At 39.7% G+C, this 17043-nt stretch overlaps 1 protein-coding gene across 7 annotated transcripts in view; it reads right to left on the reverse strand.

Moving 5' to 3' along the window:
* SLC24A2 (solute carrier family 24 member 2) overlaps nucleotides 1-17043 on the reverse strand; it is a 133605-nt gene that overhangs the window by 105463 nt on the left and 11099 nt on the right. For 5 of the 7 annotated variants that reach the window (XM_018556873.1, XM_018556872.1, XM_018556874.1 and 2 more), the window contains one exon: nucleotides 7041-8108. In XM_018556873.1, the coding sequence (XP_018412375.1) occupies nucleotides 7041-7970 (930 nt within the window). In that variant the 5' untranslated portion in view covers nucleotides 7971-8108. The remainder of the gene's footprint in view (nucleotides 1-7040; nucleotides 8109-17043) is intronic. The other 2 variants (XM_018556877.1, XM_018556875.1) reach the window with 1 other exon arrangement.

Raw genomic sequence — 17043 nt, forward strand, 5'->3', positions numbered from 1 at the left:
GGTTGCTAGTACTGCACGATATGGGTGGGGGGTTGGCAGCCGGTGTTCCACCCAGCTCACTGACGTCACTGCTGGCCAGACCGTCCCACTCAGCTCTTGCCAACCAGTGGCGTCACTGGTTGCCACAAGCTTGGTGGAACACCAGCCAGAGTGTCTCATTCAGCCCCCGGCAACCAGTGATGTCAGAGCGCTTAGCAACCCGAGGTGGTCTGGCTGGAAAGGAGGTGGCAGGCACACCTGCCACTCCCCCCACGCAACCTTCACAGACAGCCTCATTATAGGGACTGCCCTGCTTGTGATGTGTGGCATCACAAGTACCTTGTGCTGTGCTGACTAGGTGTGTGCTAATCAAAATGAGGGGCACTGCAGTGCAGCACACTGTGTGTAATACATTGCAACTTTTTATAGTGTGTTACCGCAACACAATGTTGTGAATGAGCTCTTAGTGCTAATTGATACTATGCATTGCAATAATGCATTCACACTAACACATGTTTTCATGTGTTGAGATGTGCTGGATTAAGGCCCCACCATTGATTTTAAGCGGGTAAAAATGGTCCTGCATTATTAAAAAAATTAATGGTTATCATAATAGGGAAAGTGATTATAACACCCAATCAGAGTTCACCCATTTGAGCATAGTACGTTTAAAAAACAAAGATGAGTGCTAATTGGTTGATATAGGTTACTTGTATATTGTTCTTTGTCCTACTCTACAAGCCTCTGTGTTTTGGGAAATTGTATTTTAAAATGGAAAGGTCACAGTGTTATTTCCCTTTTAATCTCCAAGACTGTCGTGTGAGTTTCTTTGCTTTCTTCTCATAAATTGCACAGAATGTTGCATTTTACACTTTCCTGTTTCACAGCCCCACACCTATTTTAGGTATCTTCACACAAGCAATTTTGTGAATTCCCTGCAGATTGCTAACTCCAGTCATTTTGCCTAAAATCCACACTAAGATCAAACATTTTAACGGATTGCAGGATAAACGCATCAAAAGGGTTACAGTCAACATAGCAGAACAGCAGAATGTGATTACAGAAATAATTCACACAGGCAAAGTGTCAAGCTGTGACATGTATTACGCTTTGAAAAAATAATCTATGTGTCACTCTCTTTCTATGTATAGCCCAAATGAAACTGTTCAGATAGTCCAGCAAGGATTTAGGTGTTATGGTGTTGTATAGAAGATACTTTAAAGTAAGCCACAGTGAGGAAAACAATAAGTTTATATCTTGTCAAAGGTGGAAGTCCACGGGAATAGTGAGGAAAATCATTATTTTGTGTCTATATTTACTTACAATACCTACTTGTAAGCATCAAGTATATTGGTACCATGGCTTTGTTGTTGTTGTTGTTAGATGTCACTAAGCTAAAGTCAGATCTTGGTGACAATAGGGAGTGAATAGCCCTGGACTGTACCATCATCATTAGTCTATTTTAAATGTATTAGAGATATGACCATTTCTATTACCTAAAGCAGTTGTTAAATGAAATGTAATGATATGGATTCGAAGGCAAAAACTCTAGTTTGGTATATGGAACTACCATACTTACAGTGATTATTTTTAGTTTTATTTGACAACTGCACCCAAGAGATTCCCAGTCTTCCCAACAGTATGCTTCCTGCCATGTTTAAAGTTTACCTCCGGCCAATGATGTCAAGGTGTAATATTGTTGCTTAAATTATATGTAAATTTGATTCATTAAATCAACTGCCTTTCAGAATTTGAGGAATCATTCTCTATCCTATTTTTCTTGTTCCAAGAATTATGAATCCAGCTACCTTCTAGTCTTAGCACTCCATCCAACTTGACTCTTACTCTCTGGTCTTTTTTTCTCTGTTCTTGAGCATTATATAATACATGGTTCTGAACTGAAATGTTCAATTCTAAGCTTCTTCAGGTTATTAAAATACAACATGTCAATGTTTGAAATCTGAGATGGATATCCATTACAATCTCTATTGCTATTGCTCCTTCATACTCTGCATATACACTTTTCCAATGGTTTCTATCTTTGTAGCTTCAGATTTACATTCTTAATCAGAGATTTTGAAGATTTTAGTTAGTCTCATCGCAAACCCTGCTGGTATTTTGAAAAATCCTCAACTATTTCTCAGCAGCATACTGAGAGCTGGCTAGCCTAAGGATGCCATTTGCCATTACACTTTGTCATTCTTGCATGCTTGTTCAGGTGGCATCCACAGATAAACATTGTTGATTTCTCCTGTTCAATTAAATAAAAGTTGTTTTGCTTCTAGAGGCGATTGTCTGTGGCTACTGTTGTACAATACCACTGCTGCCTTATATAACAGGATGGTTCTGTCTTTTACTCCTCCCAATAACCTTGTCTTTTACTCCTCCCAATCACCAGCACATCAACAAGCTTGTTTCAAAGCGCAAAGACCTTTTAATGCATGAATAAATAGAGGAGCAATGTTTGGTCAATTCCATTGTGGTGTGTGCGAGAGGACTATACTTCACAACTGACTATCAAGTCACAAAACAATGAGAAAAAACAGTTACAGATATTGCAAAACACATAGAAGATACCTAATTGTTCCAAAGAAAAGGTAAACTGTATTTAGCAACCTGCTGGGAATGTACCATTAACCACTCATATAGAACAATTTCACTTCTTCTTGCCCCATGACTCATCACCTACTGAACCCCTTAGTCTACCATTTCACCAACACAGCTTTAACTGCTACATAGGATAGTTGTAAACAAATCTGTCATGAAGTTTGGCTTTTGGAGGCAAAATTATACAGTAAATTCTCAGGGAAGTCCACTTCCCTGACCTATATCAATAAACTATGGATATATTTTGTCTAAGGAATTAAGCCATCAACCATAGAAGCTCAGAAAACATTGACAAATTCTGGTCTTTGCACTTACCAAAAATAAAATACACACTATGAGCTCCTTGATAAAGCTGGGCTATGTTTAAAAGACACATGGAACTATAAGCGTGATGTATTAAAGTTAGGCTAGGTGCTATTTCAAGCATTATCACCTTCTACGCTGTGTGAAAAAAAAATCTGATTTATCAAAGAGAGAAAAGCTTTTACTGAAATGTATAATTTACAATGTTAACCCTTTATTAAATATATGTTTTGCTCTGAATAGAAGCAAAACCTAATACTATATATAACATTGTTCTTACTTTTTGCCTGGTACCATCAACAGAAAAGCTAGCATTGATATATATGTATGTATATAGTCCAGTGGAAGAGGCACTCACGGGTCTTGTAATGAAGTAACATAGACATATATCATCGGTCAATAAAGTAATCTCTGTTGCTTAATTACAAGACTTGTGAGTGCCTCTTCCACTGAACCGTTTGTTATCTATTTGCCTTGAGTGCACCCAGGCAGCTTTTATTCTTATCTGAGTGCGGTGCCTACCATTGGACACACACATATTTTTTATATATATATATATTCACACAGTATATACTGTAAGCCAGGGAGGCCCATTAGGTCGATCGCGATCTACCAGTCGATCGCAAATCGATCACTAGTAGATCACGATGTCCTGTCCTCCCGGCGTGGGGCTTCTCCTCTGGATCCCCATTGCTCTCCTCATCTGTATGCAGTGGGGATCCGAGTGTGTGCGTGGCCAAGTGCCGGAGGATCGGTACATATCAGTGATATGTACCATTCCTCTGTGCCGGACAACCACTGGAGCGATCAGCGGATCCCTCCAATGTTTGTAAATAACTGGGGACACATAGTACTATGTGTCCCCAGTTATGAATGAACAGGAAGTGCTTTACATAATTTCCTGTTCATTCATGAGTTTCTCAATGGGGAGTAGCACTCTGTACGGAGGCTCCTCCCCATTCAGAAACTGGATGATAGTAAATAGTTTCTGAATGAATGGGAAGCCTCTGTGCTTTCCATTCATTTAGAACGGAGGCTGCAGTAAAAGAGATTGAGGACTTTGCGTTCTCAATTTCTTTTTCTATTTTAAAAGGGAGATACCAGGAGACTGTTTAGACCCCTAATATTTCCCCAAAGCCCCCCCAACATAAAAAATTAAATAAAAAATAAGAAATAAGAAAAAAAATAGTAAATTTTTTTAAAAAATCCTGGAGGCAGGGCGCTGGGTGACGTCACATGCCTGTTATCAGATTTAAACTTACACGTGAAATCAAATTTCAGAAACGTCAAATTTCAGAAACAAACTTGACAAGAGATTGGTTTCTATAAACAACAGTTCCACATTTTATGAATCAGCTTCAATGTGAAGTATCTTAGTAAGCAAGAATCACTATCCTTCTAGTGTAAATATATGTATCTTTCTATTTAAAACTTCATGGGGGAAAGGGGGTTGCTAACAAACAAAAAAAACAAAAACTTGTGCTAATGATTTAAAGGAACCCTTCAGCAAAATACAAACCCTCCATATCATTTTGCAAAGATATTCTGCCCATTACACAAATTACCCACCGTGAAAACTGCTGGATGCCAGTATTCCACCTCTTTATCTACAAGTGTCTATATGTCTTGATATGCATCAACAAAAGCTTTTTAGAAATTTGAGACCACAGAGTGTGAGCAATGCAAAGGCACATATTAATACAATAACATTACGCCCTGACTTGTACAGGTTACTTTTTGTAAATTGAAATTCAGAGGTTGGAAGAAAATTTCTAGTTGACCAATCTATTATACTGTAAATGTAACCTTGTTCAAAGTCACAATATTAAATTGGCCTAGGGCTGTACTATTTTATGCAAACAATAATACATTTAAAGGTTCTTGACGTTTGTCAGCCCACAGAACAGGATCAAAGTATGAACTCAACAGAGCACAGAGCATAGGCTTTAAGATTGATATGAACTACATATGAACACCACAAGAAACCAACAACTTATTTATCTAATGGCATGTACATTTCATGCATAGCAAAATAATGTTTGTGTTTATGCTTTTACTCTTACGTGTATTTCTTAACCAAAATAGCATGTTTGGAGTTTTTGCATGTAACACTTGTGCTATAAAATATTCAGAAACAATTCATTATAACGTCTGCCAGTATAAACGGATGAATGCTTTGTAATGCTGTATAGCTCAAGAAACTGTAACCTTAACTACAGTGTAACCTTGACATGACATTATTAAAATGACATTGACATTAAATTGAAAACTCCAACTAACCCAGAGGATGCTAAAACATATTTAAACTGTATAAATAGCAATACATTTTTTTTCCGTTTTGGGTAAAGTAGGGAAGGGTTAAAACCCTTGCCATGTTATTTTTGTCTGTCTGTGTACCATTGGGTACATTTCCTTTCATTTTCTGTCATAGAGATGCAACAGGAAGTTAAAAGAAAATCTCAAAAATTAAGGGGAAGTATCTTCATTAGAATATTTCCCCTCATCTCTTGGGACACTAAAATTCTCAGTGGTCATCAGTACCACCAAATTGACAATTGTCACCAGTACTAATAGAGGGTTCAATCTCCCCACACATACAGCAATGAAAACTTGAAAGATTATCTAACCCTTCCCCACTCTATTTAACACTAAAAGAACATTGTTTTATGTAGAGATACACTCTAAATATATGTCAGTTTGCTTTGGTAGGAAATAAACCTTTATAATTCCTGAATGCCATTAAAACAAATCAGTGGGTTAGTATGATATGATTTATTTTTACAAATGGCACCAACTATAAGGTTTATCTGTGGCCACCTTAAACAGCTTCTCTCAAAATGTTTGACTGGCCTTTCATATATGTATGTCACAGTTCAGCTGCAGACTTGCAGCTGAGCTGTTACTTATAGTTCTACAAGGATATACATACCTCTTACCCCTGGTTCTGCAGACATGTAGGTCTGTGCTGGTGCTTGTAGTCCTCCAGACATGCGCTCTAAACCTGACTCACACTTGCACCTGTCTGCAAGCTTTAGGCGTCGGCCGACCTCTCCTGCTGTTTCTTATGCAGCTTCTCGGCCAATCAGTGCAGTCCGCTTGTGGCCAATCCTGTGGATCCTCCCTCTTCCTGTCTCTATTTAAACTCAGCAAACGGCTCGCTGCCTGAGCAATGCTTTCCTAAGCTAGTTGACAAGTCCCCCATTTGTGGTTTACCCTGAATTCCTGGGAGTTTTCCCGTGTACCGAACCTTTGGCTTGTCCTCGGAAATCCCTGTCTACTGGCTGCCCTGTGCTTTGCTTTTGTCCTTGGAAATCCCTGTCTACAGTCTACACTGTACTTTGCTTGGTCCCTGGAAGTCTTCAGCTTGTCCCTAACCTTTGATTTGTACCCTGTACCTGTTAGGTGAGTTGGGTGGACCTAGGGATTGTGACCTGGGGTCAGCACGCAGCCAAGCCCATGTCCACCATCAGGAGCTCTGGCGAATACCGGCTGGCTCTTAGATTCCACATCCTAGGGAACCCCTGCCACCTACTCAGCATACCATGCCACCTACTCAGCATTGCAGCACCCTGCCTTGTATTTGAACTTCCAGCTTTAGCTGACTTCCACTACCTCATTCAGTTCCGCTGCTGATACTCCCGCTCTGGGAGTCGTCAGCCAACACTGCTTGGAGCCTTTTCTCTGAGGGTCCCTGCCAGTGTAGTGGAAAGGGTCCACATACCGGACTCCAGTTCATACCCGTGAGTCCCGATCCGTGACAATGTATATATCCCCTCTTGATTGATGTTTAAATAATTTATTAACGTTTAAAAGAAGAAGAAATACCTGTGTCACTTAGGAGTTTTTGAAATAGAAACTAGGTGATCAGCATTGACCATCACCATATTGATCTATCAATGCAATGTTTTAGCTGATTTCTCAGTGAAAATCATCTCAGCCAAACCATAACAATGTAAACTGACCCCCTTTTCCCACTCTTATATCATTTTTGAGTAAGAATCAGAGACTAGTGGCATATTTCCCCCTTGTTTTATAGTAGAAAGTAGTAACAAGTGTTGGGACATAAAGGGGGGAGATTAGGTAGACATCATGATATCTCCTTATCTAAACCATGTTACATAAATGTTTTGCCATCACTTAAACAAACCAACCTTTCCATCAGAATTGGCTGATGATACCTTAACAACCTTGTTCCTGTTCAGTTTCCTCTTCACCCAGGATTCCACCTGGACATTGAACTTCATAAAAGTAACATACGTTAAATATGCCATGAGCAGCATAAGGCTTTCCCACCATTGGATTATATTGTCCAAGAAAAATGTTATGAGCATAATCAATCCCACGATATAAAATGTCACATCTCGAAACAGTGGCCACCAGGTTAGGTTTAATACCTCTTTAGAAAATAAAGCACACATGCCAATCACGAACAGGATATTGAATACTGCTGATCCAACAATGGTCCCAATACCGACATTGCTATGTGATATAAATACTCCTATTAAGGATGTAAAGAGTTCCGGTGCAGATCCCCCAGCAGCCATAAAAGTTGCCCCTGCCACATCGTCCGAAATCATCAGTTTTTCAGTGATAACTGTTAACGATGGAACGAAAAATTCATCACAAACTACAGCTAACGCTATGAACATATATATCATCCCAAATATATGGAGTACAACAGCACCCCTCTTCCTGTCTTCTAACGAAAAAATGTCTTCTGGGTATTCACCTTTGGAAAGGGATTTATTACCCCCTGCCTTGTAGTTCATAGATATAGTAGAGCCAGGGGTATCATTCTGATTTTGTTCTGCAAAGTCCATCAGATTTCGTTGATGCCGCTGCAGTAGTATATGGCTGTGTGTAGCACTGGACTTGTCACTGTTGTAAAGTTCTGTCTTTAAAAAGGCACCAACTGTGGAGGACAAAGTGCTTATGGCTGTTATGCAGAGGAAAAGACCCAGTATTCGAATAAATCTTAGTTTCTTATGAACAAATGGGTGTTTGTGGCTGTGGTGAGACAAGGTTTTCCCTAAGCAGCAGCTTGTAATGAGGTCACCAGCAGATCTTGCATGGAGTCCCATTTTGCAATCTTCTAGGTTCAAAATGTTGCCAATTATGAAAACTGTAAAGCCAAATGGACGGTCATGCTTTTCCTTTCTTATTCTTGCATTAGGAGTCAATTAGGAGGCCTGTTGCAAGTAGAATGGTCTTCATCCATGCTTAAAAAAACACAAAACAGAAAATAAACATGTAAATATGGATACATAATACTTATGCACTAATACAGGCTTCATACATTCAATCTACAGTATAACACACACAAAAATCAAATATGTATCAATATGCCCAGGTTTCTCTAACTCCCATATTCCTCTTTCTTGACTGCAACTGCTCTTCTGTGCCTTCAAAGTTACAGTTTCAGTAATCAATTCAGTAGTTAACTATTTAAAGCTTTCCTCATGTATATGTTTTAATTTTATTTCATGATTTAAAATTATTTATTTTATTTACACCTTGCATGGCTCAGTTTTCAGTTTTCCTCGATATATGCTTTACACAAGTAAACAAATACTTCCGTCAAAAGCAAGCTATATTTGAAGGAGCACGACTCCATTTGGAACTTTGAAATTACTTTTACAGGCAAAAGATGGCAAAAGTAATAATATGATCTATGATAATATAGCCAGAACCATTACTGAACTGGAAAAACTGATTTTGATCTCAATCGAATTGCACATAATGCATAATTAAAAAAAAAAAATCAACATCCATTGTGCTATAGTGAGTTGACCCCTATAGCCCCTGATCAATGGATGACAGTATTCTAAAACTGGTGCTATTATATGTACAGCTTGTAGTGTATCATATGTTCACAAAATTTTTCCTACATCTTGCTTCTGTTCAGTGTGTTCTAGGAATCGGCTTTCCGCTTGGCTAAGAGCTACAGCCTCAGTACATAATACATTCAATAAACAGTAACAACGTGAACATGAAGTGCCATGCTGCCATATGGGATGAGTACAGATGGGAAAATGGCTTATGAACAGGAGCCAGCAAATGGTGATGAGGAAGCAGGGAATTGAAGTGAGAGTCTGCTACCCCTTTTAGGTCCAGTCACATTGCAAATAGAGCATCTTTTATCCTGTACTCAATAGGGGTCAGTTTATAAATATTTGATGGCCCATTCACCCACAGTGCTCCTAATATTCTTTAGGCAACATTTACCCTAATTACAAAACAAAATTACAATTGCCTAGCAAAAAATATATTCCCTGACATTCTGCAGCATCCATTCTTCAGTAGGTAAAGGTCTTTATTATAACATTCACCCTATTCATAAAAGGGTGAATGCTATCTTCACAAACAAGTATTGATTAGCAGTTTTATCACAATATATGTCATAGAGGTGCTAATCAATATCTGTTTGTGGTTGTACAAAGCATTCAAACATGCTTGGATCGTGCACTCTTAATTAACTGGAGATGGAGCGTTGTTATGTCTTGAATATTATCTTCCTTGCACATTCACCTGACATTCCCTCAACCTGTTTGCCTGATGGTGCTGTCAAATTTAAATTGAATGCAATGATTTTCTACTGTTACATCACAGACCAAATACAGTATGTTATTAGTCTGTATATGGGCAATCTAGTTAAGAAAATAACTTTGAAGAAGTTAATAGAAGAACTGAACACATCAGATTTGAGAGTTTAAAGGGGAAAATTCACAAAATGCATGACCGTTTGGGAGCTGCAATTTGGAGTTTCAACTGAGTTCCTAAACAGGTGCTTCTGACCTTCTTCTGACCAGCATTTGTCCTCCAAAACTGCATCAAGCTGCTTTTGTATTCCCATAAACAGAAAAGCAGTTCCGATATAAATAAAAGCACACAGACCCTTTAACCATCTGCGGATTGGCCACTGTAAATAAAGACTGATCCTCAGCCCGTTATTCTGGGTTGATGTACCTGTATATCTTCACGTGGCTGTCTGTTGGCACAACCCCCAGCTCACGTGGCTGGTCCTGCTACCATTGGACAGCAGAGAGCGGTTTCAGGCCCGGAGCCAATCAGACCGACTCTGTGCCTTGTGATTGCTGTAATTGGTTATCACAGCAATCACATGGCAATGCTTACAATGCCAAGCCCTCCTCTTCCTCCTACAACAGGAGCAGGGGAGAGTCAAGGGAGTAATACATGAATGAATCATCTATTCATTAGTTCCAGAGAAACTAATGCATAGACGAGCTCTGTGCCTTGTGATCTATCTGATTGGTTATCACAGCCATCACATGGCAATGTTTACAATGTCAAGCCCTCCTCTTCCTCTTACAACAAAAGCCGGGGAGAGGAAAGTACATAATACATGAATGAATCATCTATTCATTAGCTCCTGAGCAAAACAAGCTTCAGCAGCAACCAAACCTAAAGCTCCTCATCATTTTTGACCCTTTCACCCATCCTTCTCTCCTGTTTATGCACTCTTCTTTCTGTCTCTGCTCTGGTGTTTATGTTAACCCCTTCCCCTCGCTTATCCTGCACATCTGTACATTAATTACTTAATTTCCATACTTTCACTGTATTCCAGATAGCAAGGATAACTTACCACAAACTTGTGGCAGGGTTAAATTGTATTTCTTTTTAACTTGCTGCACACATTCCCTGGCAAGTTATAGACTTGCAGAACACTTGCAGCACAAGTTCTAGTTGACACTTTTTGAATTTGTAACAAATTTGCTTGGCAAGTCTACAGCAAGAGTCCTGCAGGTCTTAGCAAGAGCTCTGCAAGCTCGCTGGTCTGGAGACTTGCAATGCAGACTTGCTGTAATTGTGCAACAAAATGGTGAAGCTTGGCAAGTCTGCAATAGTTTAGCAAGTCATTTTCAAACTTGCAGCTCAATTGCTTGCTATCTGGGAAGAGCTGCAATTTGGAGTTTCAACTGAGTTCCTAAACAGGTGCTTCTGACCTTCTTCTGACCAGCATTTGTCCTCCAAAACTGCATCAAGCTGCTTTTGTATTCCCATAAACAGAAAAGCAGTTCCGATATAAATAAAAGCACACAGACCCTTTAACCATCTGCGGATTGGCCACTGTAAATAAAGACTGATCCTCAGCCCGTTATTCTGGGTTGATGTACCTGTATATCTTCACGTGGCTGTCTGTTGGCACAACCCCCAGCTCACGTGGCTGGTCCTGCTACCATTGGACAGCAGAGAGCGGTTTCAGGCCCGGAGCCAATCAGACCGACTCTGTGCCTTGTGATTGCTGTAATTGGTTATCACAGCAATCACATGGCAATGCTTACAATGCCAAGCCCTCCTCTTCCTCCTACAACAGGAGCAGGGGAGAGTCAAGGGAGTAATACATGAATGAATCATCTATTCATTAGTTCCAGAGAAACTAATGCATAGACGAGCTCTGTGCCTTGTGATCTATCTGATTGGTTATCACAGCCATCACATGGCAATGTTTACAATGTCAAGCCCTCCTCTTCCTCTTACAACAAAAGCCGGGGAGAGGAAAGTACATAATACATGAATGAATCATCTATTCATTAGCTCCTGAGCAAAACAAGCTTCAGCAGCAACCAAACCTAAAGCTCCTCATCATTTTTGACCCTTTCACCCATCCTTCTCTCCTGTTTATGCACTCTTCTTTCTGTCTCTGCTCTGGTGTTTATGTTAACCCCTTCCCCTCGCTTATCCTGCACATCTGTACATTAATTACTTAATTTCCATACTTTCACTGTATTCCAGATAGCAAGGATAACTTACCACAAACTTGTGGCAGGGTTAAATTGTATTTCTTTTTAACTTGCTGCACACATTCCCTGGCAAGTTATAGACTTGCAGAACACTTGCAGCACAAGTTCTAGTTGACACTTTTTGAATTTGTAACAAATTTGCTTGGCAAGTCTACAGCAAGAGTCCTGCAGGTCTTAGCAAGAGCTCTGCAAGCTCGCTGGTCTGGAGACTTGCAATGCAGACTTGCTGTAATTGTGCAACAAAATGGTGAAGCTTGGCAAGTCTGCAATAGATTAGCAAGTCATTTTCAAACTTGCAGCTCAATTGCTTGCTATCTGGGATGCGACCTGTACGATAACCCCTTCACCTCTGCCTCCCTCTGTGTATGACCTGTACATTTATTGTATCTAGTGCACCTTTGCAAAGCTCCATATTTTATACCCCTCAGTACTGGCATGTTTCTTCATTTCTGAAAAAATGTGGCAAAAAATCAAGTCACCTTGGGGTGTTTTCTTTCCAAAAAGGGCCATTTTTGGGATTTTCTTACTGTCCTGACATTTTTTATATGTTTTATAACAGAAACAGGTTTTTTTGGGGGGACTTTTTTCCTTTATATTGTAAAAACAACAATTAAAAAGATATTATATAGCGCCAAAAGAAAGCCCTCTCTGTCTCAAAAAATATAATACAAATATTAATTCTCAGTCATATTTAACAGCACTGAAAACTGAGAAATGGCCTGGTAATGAAGGGGGTGTAGAATGCTGGGACTGAACTGGTTAAATAGTGACAGATTAATTTACTCAATTTCTGTTGCAATTATTTGAATGTGAACACTAAAAATGATAAAAAATAAAATAAAAATGTGCATGTGTAATTTTTTCCCCTAGGTTTTTCAATGTATATAACAAAACATTGAGAATCTAATGGTAAGATAAGGTTACAAGATGGGGGAGGGGGTTCTTTTAACATAATGTCATATGAACCAGTAACGTGACCACATCATATCCTAATGACATATTGTAGAGTAAGAATTCAGGGAAAAAGCACAGATAGCCTTACAGAGCTGCCTTGTGTTATAGGATAACATGACATGTCCTGATACCAGAGCTAATGAAAGAAGAGTGTAGTTTCCAATAAACATGCAATGGTAAACCCGGATATTTATAGTGCAGTGAAGGGAATACTTCAGCAGGAGCTGTGAGCAACATAGTAATTATTTGAAAATTGGTGTAAATTATATGGAAGAAATAAAACATCTATATTTGTGTCTATTTGTGGAGCAAATATGGACTTGAGTCAATAATGACATTTTGTTAAAAGAGGAATAACAGATTTATAAGTAAACAAGCAGGTTTACACAGAAGATAAAGCTACACACACACACACACACACACACACACACACACACACACACACACACATTCTGCAATTGTAACTCCAATTTTAACAATGCCATTGTAACCAACACTCACATAAGAATGGGGAACATTCTGGAACTGTGTAGTCAGTAGCATCCCTGAAATGCCTTACTATGGGGATATTATATTGAACCATATGAAAAATCAGGTTAACTACTACAAGAACAAACTTTGATATTACAGAGAGATGTCAAAATGGCATACAGAAGGTTCATCTGAGTATTGGAGAGTGATACATCAGTGTTCATTCACCTATGTTAACTGATTTACTGCATGATTTGAAGAAGCTTTTTTACTATAAAGGATATTTGCAGACAAAAAAAAAAAAACCAGATTCAGACAGGCACATTTTTAAAACATATCCAAGACCAAATACCAAAGAGCACTATTTATCAATTTAGGTATATTGTAGTTATTTATCAGTCAATCAATTTAATGAATCCAGATCAAATATATACCGGGGGAATTTATCCAAATCGGAGACAGAAACTGGAGCAGTTGCCCATGGAAACCAATGAACACCTCTCTTCAGTTTGCTCAGTTGCGATTTGAAAATGAGACAGAGAAGCTGATTTGCAAATCTGCTCCAGTTTTTATAAATTCCCCCCACTGTATACATTGTCCTGCAAAATATTTCTATATATCTTTGCCAAATACTTACAGTCATCATGTTTCTGAACAGCTGGCTCCAACTCTATTAGCTCCACTTCCCTGAACTTCCTGTCTAGTACAAGATCACAAGGGAGAACAGTTTCCATCAGCCATCCATCTACTAGCTTGGAGAAGGGGGGAGAGGGGAGTAAGGAGGAGGGGAATGCCTTGTCTTTCGGTGTCTGTGTGTTTGTGGAGACATACACAGCTTACTAGCACACACAAGGATGGTGCCATAGGCCCTGCAAGGGAAAGGAGCCAGCCTAAAACAGAATATTAGGTCTAGTGCTCAGAGGACCAGCTGATTCTTCTGGAAACTAAAACTAGTTTACCTGCCAAATGATTAGTATTTCTGTATATCCAGTCCTGCTAACACAGCTCTGACACAACCCTGCCTAGCACCTGGGAGGGAAGGGGGGGGGATGGTGGGGACCTCTTTTGTCTCTGCTCCAGTTCAGAAACACTTACAGGTCTCCTCTCCACACACCCAAATTGTGACTTGAAAGGGAAAGAGGGGAAGCAAGAAACAGGTGAGCTCATCTTTTTCACATTGCTCTTTCCTCTTTTCAACATGATCCTTGCACTGCAGCAGAACTGATTGGCTCCATGTGCTGCTTCACCCTGCCCTTCTAAGTTCTCTTATCAGACTTCAAGAAGATCCTACCAAGTCAAATGTGGGTACTTACACTGCTCTGATTATACAAAAATCCACATTTTTATTAACAATCACAGAACTGCATACATTTGTGTCTTTTGTCTGGAGTTCAGCTTTTAGAAAAATCTGCCCATCCTATATTAACTCCAGTACTTGGTGAAGGGGTTGTTCTTCAGAACTCTATTTAGTTCCTGGACAAAGATCTTCCAGGAAACCCTTGTTTTTCAGCGGCAGGTGAAAGTGATACAGAGGCTCCATTAGAATGCTATGATTCTTGCAGCATCAGCCTTTTATTTTATTCACAAAAGACTGCTATGCTACATGTGTTCATTTGTAAACATGCCCAATAATTACACACAAAAGCTCCAATCAACACAAGGTCACAGTTTAAAGACAGAATTGTTTCAATGGCTTAAATGACTGTTAGATTTTAGCTGGCTCATATGAACCATTCACTGGATCTGCTGAGGTTTTGTGGCCTGTTTTAGAATGTTCCCTTTTTTCATATGAATGGGATGTTGCCTGGACAGCTGCATGCTTACATATTCAGCCAGCATGCAAAAAAACGCGTACCTACCAAGTTCAATCTTTCATACGCTCTAGTACTATTCCAGATAAAGACAAACCCATTCTTTTGGTAATGAAAACAATACCCACTTGGAACTGTTATATCCAAAGTGACCACTAGACATGGTGTGAATAGAGTGCCCCATCTGTCCATCTGTCCAGTTCTTGGTTACATGTAAATGTACTATTCATTTTAATTAAACCTGTTTACAATTAGTGGTGACTAGTTGTACTGTATGCTTATCCCAAGGTGCTGTTCACCCTGGAAAGTGTATCTAAACCCAAGAACATACATTATCAGGGTTATTCACATAAGGAGGAAGAGTTTGGAGAAGGCAGGAGAAGTGAACAATCTAGGACAACATAGCTGAACTGGAAAGTGAGCTGAATTGGAGAATTTTTTCAGATCAGCTATGTTGTCCTAGATTGTTCACTTCTCCTGTCTTCCCCAAACTCTTCACCCTTTTGTGAATATCCCTGTTAAGGTATTGGAGCGTAACAGTCCTTAGATGTGGTGTTTGCATTTGTTTTCTTTTTTCTCCAATCTGTTTTCCTTTTATTTTTACTTAGTGATCCTCCTAGTAAAACATTAGGATCCTCGGGTGATAACACTCACTCAGTACTAAATCTATGGAGGAGCAGTGCTCTTACCATAGGACAGAAAGTGTAATAGGGCTACAAAACAGCTCAACTCCAAAACATAAACAGGAGCTGTTCTGTAGTGCAAAGAGAGATCTCAGACATTACTGATAACATTGAGTGAAATTTCAGTACAGCATTGTTAGCTTACTACAGGAATCACAAGGACAGAAAGTGGGGTTTTAAAAGCACCAAAGGACTACTCCACAAGAAAAAAAATAAAGATTTTCATATAAAATTCATTTTTTATTGTATTAATTTAAAAAGAGCTGGATACATAATCCAATTTAAAGTCAACTAAATAGATAGCTCCCTGTATGCTCTCTCCATGTGTATCTTTCCTACAGCATGATTTTAACATAACAAAATAAATATAGAATGCATGATAATTTTAGAACATGATAACATTGCAAAAAGTCAAGGATGAACAACAGAATATCAATTCATTAAAGGCTATGATGCTGTAAGCAGTTGAGAAGTTTACACTGGAGGAGCTGGTACGACTATTCGCGCACACAGGCGCTACTTCAGGTACAGGGAATATCAGTTTGTATGATCTGATATGTGTCTGGGCGGGTCTAGTCGAACCGCGCACCTGCGCAGTCCCCCCTAGAGATGGGAGGGGTGCAATATGGGCCAAATGCCAATATTGAGTCAGAGGCAAAAGGAATACAGGTATGTAAGAAGTGTTTCAGTCAATTGATCTGTTGGCCAAACAGTTTGAGAAAGAAAGGGTGGTGAGCCGAGCCCAGTAATAGAGACTTAAAAGAGGACTATGGGGTAACCTTTGTATCCCATAGTTCTCTTTAGGGCCACGGGAGGACATATACTAACGTCCTCCCGTGACCCAAAGCACAGCATACAGTGAGCTACAGCGAGCTATATACTGAGAGCGCCGCAGCTGGGACGCATCCCAACAATATTGTCGAGATTCACCCAGCTGCCTGATTGACAGCGGGCTCTGCCTATCTAGAGGCAGAGCCAGCTGTGCCCGCCACCTCCCCCGTCCGTTCCTCCAGTCAGCGCTGGAGGATCAGAGAGGGGAGGTGGGAATCCCTGCGGGGAGCCGTGACTGACAGTCACCACTCTCTGCAGGGGAGATGATCGGGAAGTGAGCGAGCTACAGTATGTGTTCGCTCACTTCCCGATTAATAGAGCCGACCTGTGACAGTCTCATCTAACTATGAGGATGAGTATAAATCACTCACCTCATAGTTCTCCTTTAAGTACAAACTAGACAGAATTTCAACCCCCCTCACCTTCGCTTCATAACTAAGTGAACTTTTTGTCTGTAATTGTTCTTTTGAGACAGTATTTCATATACTAAAATATGTAAAGCCGCAACAGAAATGGGAAGCAAATGCTTTCTTTTTGGCATACACTATCACATCAGACCCTCTGACTTAGAGAAGTGGGCTAACATGGATATTAATGATTTACTGTTTTGCTGCCCAATCCCTTTTTTTTCTTGCAGGTATG

This window comes from Nanorana parkeri, unplaced genomic scaffold (assembly GCF_000935625.1).
Source record: "Nanorana parkeri isolate BGI_ZX_2015 unplaced genomic scaffold, ASM93562v1 scaffold256, whole genome shotgun sequence".
NCBI classification, from domain to species: domain Eukaryota; kingdom Metazoa; phylum Chordata; class Amphibia; order Anura; family Dicroglossidae; genus Nanorana; species Nanorana parkeri.